The sequence below is a fragment of the Belonocnema kinseyi genome, chromosome 6, assembly GCF_010883055.1.
Source record: "Belonocnema kinseyi isolate 2016_QV_RU_SX_M_011 chromosome 6, B_treatae_v1, whole genome shotgun sequence".
Lineage (NCBI taxonomy): Eukaryota > Metazoa > Arthropoda > Insecta > Hymenoptera > Cynipidae > Belonocnema > Belonocnema kinseyi.
In genome coordinates, this window is record NC_046662.1 from 41,777,903 (window position 1) to 41,792,057 (window position 14,155).

General features: G+C 33.0%; 1 protein-coding gene across 1 annotated transcript in view; it reads right to left on the bottom strand.

Moving 5' to 3' along the window:
• Window positions 1–1,167: 1,167 nt before the first annotated feature.
• Window positions 1,168–14,155, bottom strand: part of LOC117174680 — a 183,023-nt gene continuing 170,035 nt past the window's right edge. The window contains exon 6 of the mRNA XM_033363978.1: window positions 1,168–5,692. Within this exon, the coding sequence (XP_033219869.1) occupies window positions 5,432–5,692 (261 nt within the window). The 3' untranslated portion in view covers window positions 1,168–5,431. The remainder of the gene's footprint in view (window positions 5,693–14,155) is intronic.

Genomic DNA, 14,155 nt, shown 5'->3' on the forward strand with positions numbered 1-14,155 from the left:
TGATAAATTCGGTAAAGTTTGTGCCTGTTTTACCGACCAAAGAGGCCCCGCCAAAAATGTTTCTAAAAGTTTCGAGAACTTAGGGGAATCCTTCGATCCCACTAGCGCCATCTACACAAAAAATCTTGTAGTTCACTCCGTAGTAAATCAGGTACCCACCTTGCCGACTTGGTCATGGACGAATTCTGCTCCCAATACTTGGAATTGGCTGGTGGCACCATCTGTCTGGGGTACCTGGAACTACGTAGCTGTTTCAGAACTGGCATAGGTGTCCTACCAAAGTTATCCCAGTTTTAAGTTTTACAATTTCTAATTCTGTAATTTTAATGATTTCCACTCGAGACCAAAAAAAAAGAAAGAAATAGAATGAGAAATATATAAATTAAATTCTATTTACGTCAAAAGTACGCGACCCTCACTGTGATCGTTTGTAGCTCGCTACAAACAAAATCTCAGAAGATTTTAGCCAGATACACGTGAAGGCTTAAAGTCTCTCAAACCCACCCAGTGGGCATAAAATTTGGCTACGTCTTTACGACATGATTACGACATCGTTAAGTTACGTTTCGGTGTCTTTGTGATATCGTAGACATCGTCAGTTCATACGACTTATTTAGGATATCGTGAAGACACCTTAACGACATGGAACTAGGATGTCGTAAAGTTGTCTCAAAGATGTCGTAACGATGTCGTAAAGACGTTGCCTAACTTTTTGCCCACTAGGAATTGAACAATATGTTTATTCCTGTTCTAAAAAAATGTTTACGATATTGCTGATGTAAAATCTGCCGAAAAACAAGGTTTTGAAGGCACTTTTTCAGTCCTCGAATTTCGAGGTTACTCTAAACGAGCTGGACGTCTTAAAAAATCTGGACAAATTTACTAAGGCTTAAGGTGTCTGGAATGCAATGCAGTTTTCCAAATTTCGATATATAAAATTGTCACTAATTCAAAATCGTTTTTTTTCTAACACTTTTTATATGATGGCTACTCTCATTAAATTCGAAAGTTACTGAACCAGCATAGGTGTACTACTAAAGTAATCGAAGTTTTAAGTTTTAGAATTTAGAATTCTATAATTTTTATGATTCACATTCGTGACAACAAAAAACGCGTTCTAGTTCTGAAAAGGATGATGAAAGTAAATAAGCAGAATATATTTTTCAACAAATTTATTTTAACAGAAACAATGTACTGTTTTTTTCTCTTTTCACCGTTAATTTCTACTATACATAATATGATCGTTAATCATAAAATTATACAAGACAGATTGGCGAAGTTGGGTCTGTTCTAAAAAAAAAAAGACATTGTGATAGAAAACGCAAGGGGAAGTGAAGGACAGGAAAGGGAAGAAAAAGGAAGATATTATGAAAGTGTCTAAAAGGAAAATAGTGGAAACTGAAGTATCACAAAATAGCCGTAACGCTCTTTTTCTTCATTTTCACATGCGTTCTCTGTTTCGTATTTCTTTTCTACAAACTTCTTGTTCTCACAGTTTTTTTCGAACGAAAGCGCAAAACCGAGGCTTCCAAGAATGCGACGGTACACGTTATGATCTCTCGCCTAAGATGCTAAATAAAATACTACAATCACTTCTCTTAGAAGCTCGATATAAATAAATGCCTAAGCAGTATGTACAGTGGTACAGTTTAAGTAAAAGCCGCTAGCGTTTAGTTTTCCGGACACAATCTCCAAAATTCACTGGACGTTTTCGTAATTGCACAAGTGACTTTTGTAAAAATCTCAAAATAAAATTACAATTTCAATTAAAAATTAGCCTTCCTTCTAGATTCATTAAATTTAGACTGTTTCCTAAGGACCAGTTGCTCATATTTATTTCTGGTTTCTTTTAGCATAAACGTGTTTATTTATACTTATAGTCCGCAGTAAATTCAGGCTAATGTAAATCTAAAAATACTGCTCGTCTTACGAACTGATATTTGTCACTCTATCTCTCTCTAGCGCACTCTTCATATTTTTTCAGTACGAATAACATTGTTTTTGTTCTCACTCTTTGAACATTCCGACGCTGTAAAGTTCGTGGAAAACTACGTCGGAGATTGGGATAATAAAACGTTTCCGAATTAGATTACGACGTAGTATACGACGTTGTGACTTAGTAAAAAATGTTGTGTAGAAATTCTAATTATTATGTCAAAAAGTATCACTAATTTCGTGAATAAAGTTCGTCAAAAAAAAATGTGAACTCAAAGATCAAAGTTATAAACGTGGCTAATCATTCAGTTTTCTGCAAAATTGACACTTAATTTCGATATTATTCAAGTTGAAATACATTCAAATTCCAAAGATAAGAGAAGTTCGGAGATCTGGAACTTCAAAGATACGACCTTGAAAGGGACTCCAACTCCTGCGATGCTTGGATTTCGGGAGCAATGCGTGAAAACGCACACAGGCCTACTAGGAGCATGCGCACGCTGAATTCAAGGCAGCGCGCACTTGCGTGCGCCTGAATCTCGAATAGGGAAGGAGTAGAGAGGAGAAAATTCTGCTCGCTTCTTTGGAGACGGGACGCTCGGATCTCTGGATCACTCGTATCTTTGAAGCTTGTATCTTTGGGGTTCGGGTATACGAGATTTCTTAGAAGTGCAGTTAATTCAATATTTAAATTGTTCCAAATAGAAATTTATACGAATTTCGAGGGACACAGAGAAATTGTATCTTGTGTCAAAAGAATTTTTCTTAATAGAAATGAAATTTCCTCTTAAACTTAAGATTAAGAGGATTTTAATTTGTCTCAAAAACAATATTTTTGCAGCAAACATTATCCTTTTGCGACAAACTTCGCGTAATCTTGCAACAATGAATTCGGTTAGTGCAAAATATATTTTCACGTGATTCGAAACTAAACAGGCACAGGGACAACGCTTTTGTTTCAAGAAAACTTTTTCTTTGAGTGGAACTTGTGACAAATAAGAATTTAGTTTGGATGCAAAACGATACTCATCCGACATCATATGTAAAAAAAAACTGGGGGTACAAAGCGTTACGGATTATCGCTCAAGGAGGTTAATAGTTTACCTGAGTTTGGGGTACCCACTTCGCGTTCACCCTAATTAAACAACTACCCGCAACATTTTGGTACTGTCAGTTTCTTTTTTGTGTACGAGAGATTAAACATCCCAGTGGGCACAAAACGATGAACAACCCAAGAAAGTCCTTGTGACGTTCCTAGGATGTCCAATGTCCTAAGGATGTTCTAAGGACGTCTTAAAGACATCGGGCGTTCTCAGGACATGTTTCGTACTTAAGAACGTACTAAAGGCGTTTGAATAACATCCCTAAGATTCCAAAAACGAGGGGATATCCACTGAGAAATCTCTGATTGCCGCGCTGAAAGTTTTAGGAGAACTTCTTGAGGAACTCTCGGAACTCCTAGAGATCTTAGAAATCTTTCTGGAAAAATTCTGGAAATCTTGACACTCCTTGCAATCTCAAAGAAATCTTAGCACTCTGAATGCGAAATCGTTTGAGACTGCCGCATTCATAGTTTTAAGATTTCCCGGAGACGTCTCTAGGACAGCCTTCATTTTTTCCCCACTGGGATAACCAGCCTTTAATTCCCATCTATGCTCTTTTGCATTTTTCTTTCCTTCATCTATTTTCTTTTTCAATGATGGCGGTCAGATTTTTTTTCCTTTGAGGAACCAGAAACAGGAGCAAAGGAAGGAATATGGTTGCCGTGATTTGAAATGTCGATTGGAGTGTTGAACATTCTCGAGTTCAAGGTTTGAGGATTATGTTTATGAATTTTATAATTATAGGTCTCTTGACATTTCTGTAAAATCAAAGATCGTTAAAAAAAACTATTTGACATTTTTTTAAGTCACGTCGTAATCTACGTCATTTTCGATGTCGAAATTTCCAATAGGGTTTCGCTTATTACGTCTTAATTCGTTACGAATACAATAAGGCAACGCTTATAATTCTAAATAAATAAATCGTTACAGATGGAGATAATAAAGTGTACAATATACAAAACAATGCATATGATAGCAGACAGAAATCGATAAATCGATGAGCCGCAATTTTCTGCTGATTGTTTTCATTCTCTCCGATTATTATTGTTCAGTTTTGTTATTTTTTACATTCACATCGCATATTTTGATACATATAAATTTTGCGTGTAGAGCCGGTTAGCAAAAATATAATTTATTTATATTTATCGTTATAGTCATCCATATAAAAACTTCGTTAAAATATGTAAAAGAAACAATGACTTGAGCAAATACGTATGTTATATTATACAAGTAGTTAAAACAGTATTCGAGTTACAAACGCGTTATTGTTTATTGCACATGGGTCTTTCTAATTTAGATACGTTTTCGCATTCTTTCTCATACGCGCGAACATTCAGACGTTTTTTTTTGCATTCATTCCTAAGTTTTGTTTCCCATCAAAGGACAGGACTTTAATTTCAGGTAACCAAGAGTAATGATCAATTATTCTACGTGATTCCCGCGTGACGCACGTGAGTATTTTTTATATGAAATGTGACAAAATCGTTCCATATGCTCTGAGTATTCGGAAGTGATGTATGCAATATTGAATGAAATAAATTATTTAAGAAAATAGTACTTTAATGAAGTTTTAAACGAGAAAAATTATTTTGTAAGTTATGAAATGATTTCTCACGGTTTACTATAAAGCTTTCTGTTTGACTCTTTTAATTATTATAAGAACACAAAAATTTGTTCGTAATTTGTTTAAAATAGTTTTCTCAAGCGCTGCAGATCACATGAGTTAAAAAAGATTCAAGAAAATAAAAAAGGGATAAAAGAGTTCAATAGTATTATATAAAATAGATATTTCTGAAGGAATTATGGTTAATAGTGAATGCCTATACTAAGAAAAAATCACAGAACTTGAAAATTTAAACCTTAATAATCTGTCTCACTGAATTATTCGTACGTTCGTCACGCGGTAAATAATCCAAAACTTGGTCTAAAGGACCCACTCTTAAGTACCATATTACATTAATGTTCATTCTTCAAATTCAACTCGATTTAGACTCAACGAAAATGATACCAAAAATTTAAGAAATTTCCCTCGCGTCTAAAACGAAGTAAACTTGACTAATAAAACTTCGTCTATAGCCTAAATTGTGCTTTCTCACAATTTGAAACGGCAATTTACAAAGGATAAGAAGTCCTGAAACTGTGACAGTAATAATTAGAAATCAGGATTTAGGTACTGATGGTTATGATCAGGCGGAGTCTCCTCTTCCCAGTAATAATAAATAGATTACTGGTCGAGATGACGTAATCACAGGATAAAGCAAAAGTCACTGCTTTATCGGCTTCTTGAAGATGACTTCCGGTTTTCGAAGTGGTCGTGAAAAGCGTCGTTCTATCCTGAGAGCTCGATTCGGGTCTGTTGATTTTTGCCCAGTTGGAGTCTCCGCCATTGTATGTCAGTTTCCGGTACTGCTGGGTCGCCTTCCGGTTGTCTGAGTCGCCGCTGCGGCTGCTGCTGCTGCTGCAGCGGTTAGCGCCGGAAGTGGCGTCTTGTGGCAGTGGGCACAGTGCAGACAGACTGTACACGCTCCTAACTTTCTAGCCAACAATGCCCTTAATTTTAGTGCAGGTCCTAATTTCAGTCCCATTGGGCCCGTCAGGTGCTCTTCGGACAATAAGGGAAGCGCCGCTCCGTCAATCCGGTTCTCTCGAAAGTTCTGAAAAAATTTATTTCGTTAATTGTAAACTATATGATTATATGGGTATAATGTTCTAAAGAGTTCAAGTGCTTGGAGAAATTCTTACGGGCATGAGAATATGCTCAACCTTTATGTACTTTGAGAATTTAATGCGCGTTTTTATGAACTTTGAATTACGATTTAAAAATCGTATTTTTTATCTTTATAAATATTATTTAAGTTATTTAATTTTCGCGGGAATATGTAACGCTTGAATCGTTTCAAATCGGAAAGGGCGCTTAATTTAAATGGTAAAATATGTGAAAGTAATAGAAAACACATTAGTCGCATTAAATAATGCCTTATTCCGGGTTGCTACTTTTTAGCTACTTTTTAGCTGAGTTTTTAAAATTAAAAAAAAAATACATTTTGAACCTGAGAAATAAATTATTTTTTAAAGTTTTTTTATCTCGAAAAATTAGTTTTTTACCATGAATGACGATTTTAATTTTTAGTTAAAAAAATCAACTCTTAGCCTAAAAAAGGAATTCTTAACAAAATAATTCAATTTGAAACCCAAAAGATGAATTTTCTACCAACAAATATGCAGGTTCAATAAGATATAACAATTTTATAATTAAAACAGATGAATTTACAAACCAAAAATTGAATAGTACAATTTGCAGTTAAATAAGTGAATTTTAAACCACGAGTTAAAAAAATTAATTTTAAACTCAAAAGGAACGAATTTTCAACCAAAGATATGTATTTTTAATCAAAGTTATGAATTTTCAATCCAGAATATGAGTTTTAAGCTTTTACTAAATATATTATAATATTTTACTCAAAAAAGGTAAATTTTCCACAACAAATTAAATAGTTACAGTCAATTTTCAACTTAAAAGATAGAATCTCTACAACAATAGAATACTTAAATTTTCAGTTAATAAACGAAAATTCCAACCAAAAAAGAAACGAATTTTCAACAAAATAGTTTAATTTTCAAGCACAGAAATTAATTGTTAATCAAAAATGTGAAGTTTCAACTAAAATAAATTTAAAAAAAAATTAAATTAATTCTAACTAAGACACAACAAATTTTTACCCAAAAATATCCATAATTAACCAATAAGATGAATTTTTTACATAAATGGACAAATTTCTCACGAAGTACATAAATTTTCAACCAAAGATTTGAATTTTTAAAGAAATTTTTAGCACAAAAAATAAATTAGTCACCAAGAAGCTTAAATATTCTCCAACAAATTTGAATTTTCAATAAAATACAGGAATTTTAAATCAGATATTTTAATTTTCATCTTAATCAAATATTTTTTTACTAAACATGTATGAGTTGAATTTTCAGTTACAATAGTTTTTTACTAGAAAACATAATTGTCAACTGAACAATTAAATTTTGAAGAATAAAATCTTTTTTCAACTAAAATGATGAGTCATCAACCAAATAAATTAATTTTTAACAAAGTAGTTCCAATTTTAACCAAAAAGGATGAATTTCAAAAGAAGAGCGTTATATTTGATATTTCAACAAAAAGGATTTTAATTTTATAACAAATATAGTTGAATTCAACGAAAAAACATTAACTTCCAACAAAATCGTTTGAATCCTCAAGAGATCAATGGCTTTTTATTATTTTTATTTTCAGAGTCTATTTAATTGATCCTTACGATCAGTTGACAAAATAATGATAGGATTTAAAGTATTTTAAAGTATTCTTCCTAATTCCTTGGCAGTTTTAAGATCATCACCAAATTTAAAAATATTTAAAAGCATTTAAAATATTTTAGGTTATTTTGAAAGATTACAAGGAAATTATTAACAGATTTCAATCATTAAATGAGATTTTAAAGAAATCTAAATACTTTAGGTTTTTGTAAAATATTTGCAGGAACTTTCAAGAGCTTTAAAATGTTTCAAAGGATTCCAAACGACATCAAAAGATTTAAAATATTTTATTACATTTTAAAAGACGCTTAGATTTTTTTAATTGCATAGTTTATAGGAACCTAAAAAATTTCGAAATCTTTTAGGGTATTTTAAGAGATTCCAATGCATTTTTAGGCGATTTAAACAATTTCGAAACAAAGAAATTTTTATTTCTACTCTTTCAACTACAATGAACATGAATTTACTTTAATTAATAAAATTTAGTTAAAATCTTTTTAATTGAATAAATAAAAAACCATTTTTTCATCTTGTATATATTTTCTATTATACTATTCCTCATTTGTGAAAATTTCATTTCCTCCTTTAACTTTAGTTAGAAATAATTCAAGTTACAAGAAAGATAAATGATGAATAATCCTTAAGCTACATTCCTCGTGACTCTTTTCAAATTTTTTTTTACATTTAGGTGTACTTTACTTGTTCGATTAACGGGGCGAATAAATATGAATGAGAGATGAATATAAGTCTTCATTCATCAGAGATGGAAATATTTTGTCGATGTGAAGACACGCAATTACTGGTACATAATTCGCAAATGAAACAGGTTCGAATCTCCAGACCTTCACAAATTAATATTCAACTAAGGGAACCATTTTTAATTAGCTTTCATAATTTAAGATTATTTAAGGTACTTTCTCAAATGTTCTTAAATTTTTAATGCTTAATGTTTGTATATTTTTATTTATAATTTATAGTTATTCAATTTAAGATGTGCTAAGTTAAAATTAGACGATAACCATAATTTAAATGTCTCAAAATAGTCCAAAGTATTCAAAATTGTCTAAGCTATTAGTAATTTTCAAATTTATAAAATTTACTTAATTCATTTTAAAATAAAAATAGACTTTGAAAAATTTCTCAACATGAGCAGAAATCATGCATTTCCCGTGTAGAACTTCAACTTGGGAATTAGTCTGGTTCCCGACCGTTCGACCCCACTTAAAGTCAGGGGCTAGTCGGGTCATCTGACTAGCCCCCGACCAGTAGCATCACGGTAGATTAGTTAGGGGCTAGCCAGGTGCCCCGACTTATCCTAGTCGGGGCCTGATCGGGTACTAGTAGGGGTCATATGATAATACATCCGCGTGGAATATTAACCAAACTTCCCAAAATTTGTGGAAGAGCTTCGCTCTGAAGGAACCGCCATGTTGGTCACGGTAGTCTCTGCTCCAATTAAATGTGCTTCGTTACGTGTGGACTGCTGTCTTAAACACTCGACGCGTCATTTCTGTTGCGCGAGAGGTGGCACGCCGCGCCCTTGCGGATTTTCTTTAAAGCTACCAGTCCAAAACCGCAAGATTGAAATGAAGGCGGTAGCGAAATCTGAACTGTACCATCCCTAATAGTTTACTACTAGTATACTCCTCGTCACTGATTAATCAAAAACTTTTTCTGTTTCTAATTTCAACTACATGAAGGATTAAACTTTATTTACATATGGCAAACCTTTCAGATCAATTTAAAAATAAGCATCTGTACAAATTTAGAGTCTCATGACTTTCGGCAGACTTTTCACCTACATCTATATGTATCTTTTCCAATATGGATTTTCTTAAAATTCCATATAAAGGTATTTATAAATGTTCCTAGGAATTCGCAGTTTTCTAAAAAATGCTACAAAAAATAAGATTACGTCTTTTTGAAGATTTTGATAGTTGTTTTTTTTTAAAAAAGTTGATTTTCGCACAAAATTATTAACTTCATAATTATTTATTAAGTATATTTAAGGTGAATTTAACTTTAATAAATATTTTTTCCAAAAAACGGTGTGAAATTATTGTTTAATATATTCTAAGTGATTTAGGATAAAAAAAATCATTAGTGACCAAAAGCCCCGACTAGCCCTTGACCAACCACCGACCAAGTCCCAACTGTAATTTTGACAACAAAAAGCCCAACTAGTCCCCGATTAGTCCCCGACTGGGTACTTTGTCAAAATTAATAACCCGACTAGCCCCCGATTAGTGCCCGACTTGTAATAGGGCCAAATGTGGTTATTTCCACACGGGTGGTTAAAATTTTTAATGTCCCAACGGGGAGAAGTGGAACTTTTACAAATTGTATATTTTTTTGGGTACGAGTCATGGGCGAGCGCGCGCGATCCGAGTAATAATAATAATAAGTCTAGGACTGGGGTTTAATTTTATAAAAAAAGGATCTCAGCAATAACGGAAAAGCGATTCATTCACAGCTTCGAGGTCGTATCGCGGTGGGACGTAATTGCAACCAACCAAGGTATGTACGGAGAGTGTGCACGTGTACTCCAGGTACGCTATATCGTTCGTGGAATACGACCAGCATTTTATGAATGAAATATTCAGACTGTAATGCGACTCGAGCACGCAACGAGCGCTAGGCTAACCGGTCTCCTCAGCACGCGTTCCTCCATCCTGGCTTGATCTCGATCCCCGATCTTAGAGATCGAAAACCCCAACGACCGCCTTAAACATGTTATTTCCATCTTAAATCTCTTCTCTCGACTCTTGCCACAGATGGCTTTTCTGCTAGAATCAGCTCATTTCGATCTTACTCATTTCTGCAACCTCCCCCCCCCCCCGAATTATAAGAAATTAATGTTCTGCCCAAGCAATTCTTAGCTTTCACATTACTTTTCATATATCTATTGTTGCTTTCTCACAGATAACTTTTGAGTTAAATTCTGCTCATTCGATCATTAGAAGTGTATGTTCTGTACAAGCAATTCTATTGCTTCACATGACTTTTCATATACAGTGATGCGCAAAAGTTTTGGGCCAAACACATTTTTGACTATACTGGTGAATAAAAGCAGTTGAGAAAAATTGAATATATACAAAATTTCAGTATTTTATTGAACTACAAAACTACAACATTTACACATTTTTAATGAAGTTTGTTGACAATTCCATTCACATTGTTTGTAACGACAGTGTTTAAAAATAATGGGCCAAACTTATCCCATAGGTTCTAGTTAACGTTCATAAAATCAACAAGAAAGTTATTATTCCGTTGCTTATTGACTAATACTTTGTAGCCATACCCTTAGCAGTAATTACAGCAGCACGTCGTCGAGGCATTGAATCAACTAAGCGTTAACGTAGTCTTTCGGTATTTTTTCCCATTCTTCCTGAAAAGTTCGCTATAAATCATCCTTGTTCGAATGTTTCTTCGTTCCAACATGTCTTCCGAGTGTGTCCCACAAATTTTCAATCGGATTTAGGTCTGGAGATTGAGCTGGATGATCCAGAAGCTTCACTTTTCGCCCTTTCCAAAATTCCTGAACCAGCTTCGACTTATGTCTCGGATCGTTATCTTGCTGGAAAATCCAATTCTTGGGCATTTTTCTTCTAGAATATGGTAACATTTTTTTGCCATAATATCTCGATACATAACTTTGTCCATGACTGATCCACCTCCGTGTTTGACTGTTGGAATTTGATACCGAGAATCGTATCTGGTATTTTTCGGACGTCGGACATACTTCTTACCATCAATTCCGAATAGATTGAACTTCGATTCGTCAGAAAAAAGTACTTTAGCCCACTGCTCCGGAGTCCACTGTTGGTATTTCTTCGCAAAATCAGCAGCAACGCGTCCGAACAGTCCCATATAGTTCAAACGACGAGCCACAGTGCTCCTACTCACGTTGGCAAGGTTTTCATCGCGGAGTTCATTGGCAATTTCAGAGGCTGTCTTCTTGACATCAATTGTTGATTTTCGTTTGATGATCTTGTCAACACGAATTGTCGTTTTCTGTGGTCTACCAGATCGTGGGAGGTCCAGTAGACTCTGGGTAGTACTGAATTTCTGAATTAATCTATTTACAGTACTCTTACCAATTTTCAATGAGGCAGCAATTTCACGAGAAGTCTTCCCTTGTTCAGAAAGATTTAACAGAGCTTCCTGAATCTCATGGGTCACATGTCTCAGCATTTCGACTTTAGAATGACTTGATCTGATAGGTTAAACAATTGAAAAGCGCGAGGAATCGAAGCTGTTACCATAGCATCGCTTCTAGAGATATCTGAACATAGTGCCCCAATACTTTTGCACACGTCAATATGGAATATAATCGAAAAAAACAATGGGATTTTTTTTTCAAAACTTGTTACCTACCTTAATGTTTGGTACAAATAGTATACATAATTTTTGAAACAATGGATTTTTACTCGAGTTCGCCTTTGAAGGAATAGATCAGAAAAACAATGTGGCCCAAAACTTTTGCGCACCACTGTATCTATTGTTACTTTGCTGCAGATGGCTTTTCTACTGAATTTTGCTCATTTCTATCTTACTCATTCAGTTCTAAAAGCCCTTTTGATTACCAGAAGTGTATGTGCTGTACAAGCAATTCCATGGTTCCACATTACTTTTATGATATTTATTCTTGCTTTTTCACAGATGCCTTTTTCTGATCAATTCTGCTCACTTCTATCTTACTCACTCAATATTGAAAATCCCCTTAATTATTAGAAGTGTATCATCTGTACAAACAATTCTATTCTTCCACGTTGCTTTTCATATATCAATTGTTAATTTCTCACGGATGTCTTTTGTGATACATTCGGCTAATTTTTATTATGAGCACTCATTTCTGAAAGCTTGCGGTACTATTAGTTATGTACGCTGTGTACAAGCACACTAGAAGTGTATGCTCTGTACAAGCAATTCTATGATTCCACATTACTTTTCTTATATCTATTGTTTCTTTCTCACAAATAGTTTTTCTAAAAATCAATGCTCATTTTTATCTTACTCGCTCAAAACTGAAAAATGCCTCAATTATTAGAAGTGTATCGTCTGTACAAGCAATTTTATTTTTTCACGTTACTTTTCATATGCATATTCTTGCTTTCTAACTGATGCCTTTTCTACTAAATTCTGCTCATTTCTACTTACTCGTTCGACTATAAAAGCCTCTTTTATAACTAGAAGTGTATGTTCTGTACAAGCAATTCTATTCTTCCATGTTACTTTTTATATATCTATTGATGAATTCTCACAGGTGTTTTTTCTGATATATTTTCCTCATTTTTATCCTAAACCAAGAAACCAGGAAAGAACGGGAAATGACCGGCAAAAAACAGAAAAATGACCGAGAATTAAAAATTTAAAAAGGGGCAATATGCTTCCGATCGTAGAAAAATACAAGTTTTCATTGTTTTAATAATTTCGTTTGAATAATTTTGTCCAATAAATTTTATAGCAGAATTAGTATTTTAAAGAAGCAATTTTTCTAAATTATAATAGAAAATTTCGTTATGTTTTGTTCATTGCGAATTCATCCTTCTTTAGTAAAAAAATCAACTAAATCGTTGAAAGTTTGATTCTTTTGTTAAAAATTAATTTATTGTATTGAAAATTCATCCTTTTAATTCAAAAACTCATTTCTGATTGATAATGTAATAACTTTGTGGAAAATCTATTTTTTGTACTAAAAATATAAACATTCAGGTAGAAAATTAAACTATTTTGCCGAAAATACGTTCTTTTTTGTTTGTTAGGAATTAGATTTTTAACAAAAGATTTAAACATACAATTTTCGGTTAAAAATTCATATTTTTTATTTAGAAACAAAACTATTGCTTTAAAGATGTATGTACTTTTTGGAAAAATTTGCCTTTTTTGTACAAAAATAATCTTTATGGTTGAAAATTCATCTTTTTGGTATAAAATTAAACTATTTCTGTTAAAGGTTCATCATTTCAGTTGAAAATTCATCAGTATGGTTGAAAATTGATCTCTGCGACTGAAAATTTTAATGTCTACTTTTGGTATTTTGAATACTACTACTCTTGAATTTTGTTCAATTTCGTTGAATTTTTTGTTCAAAATTCAACAATTTGGATGAAAATTCGTCTTTTTCAATTGACAATCCACATATTTGGTTAAAAATCGATTTTTTTCCTAGAAAATTATCTTTTTCTTTGCAGGTTAATCTTCTTGTATAAAAATTCTTCTTTTCGGTTAAAAATTCAAGTATTCAAGGTAAATATTTATAATTTTAGTTGAAAATTCGTTTTTTAGGTTGAAAATGTAACGTTCTGCTCATTGTCATCTTACGAACTTATTTCTGTAAGTTCCCTAGATTATTAGAAATCTATGCTCTGTACAAGCAATTCTATACTTACACAGTAGGAATCGAAACTCAAGAAAATGGTTTCCTCAATTTTATTTCTGATAATTTTGTCACTTTTTGAGATACTCATCGCTCATTTTTGAATACTCTCGATTAATTAAAATGTATAATCTGTACAAGCAACACAATGCTTCTACTTTACGAATGGAAACTGACGGAAAACATTTTACTAAATTTACTTTTCATAATCTCTGCACTTTTTGAAATATTCTCAACATCCAACTTTTCATAAATCTATAGTTGCTTTCTCTTCCTGGTTTAAGGAAACAAAAAGTATTCCTAGAATATCAATTAGCATTCTCTAGTTGTAATGTATTCAATTATAAGATTTATCAGTTACAAAATTGCAGGAAGCAAATAATGCAGTAACGGCTTGCATTAGACTACAAGGGAAAAGCCAATCAGATAGAGTTAG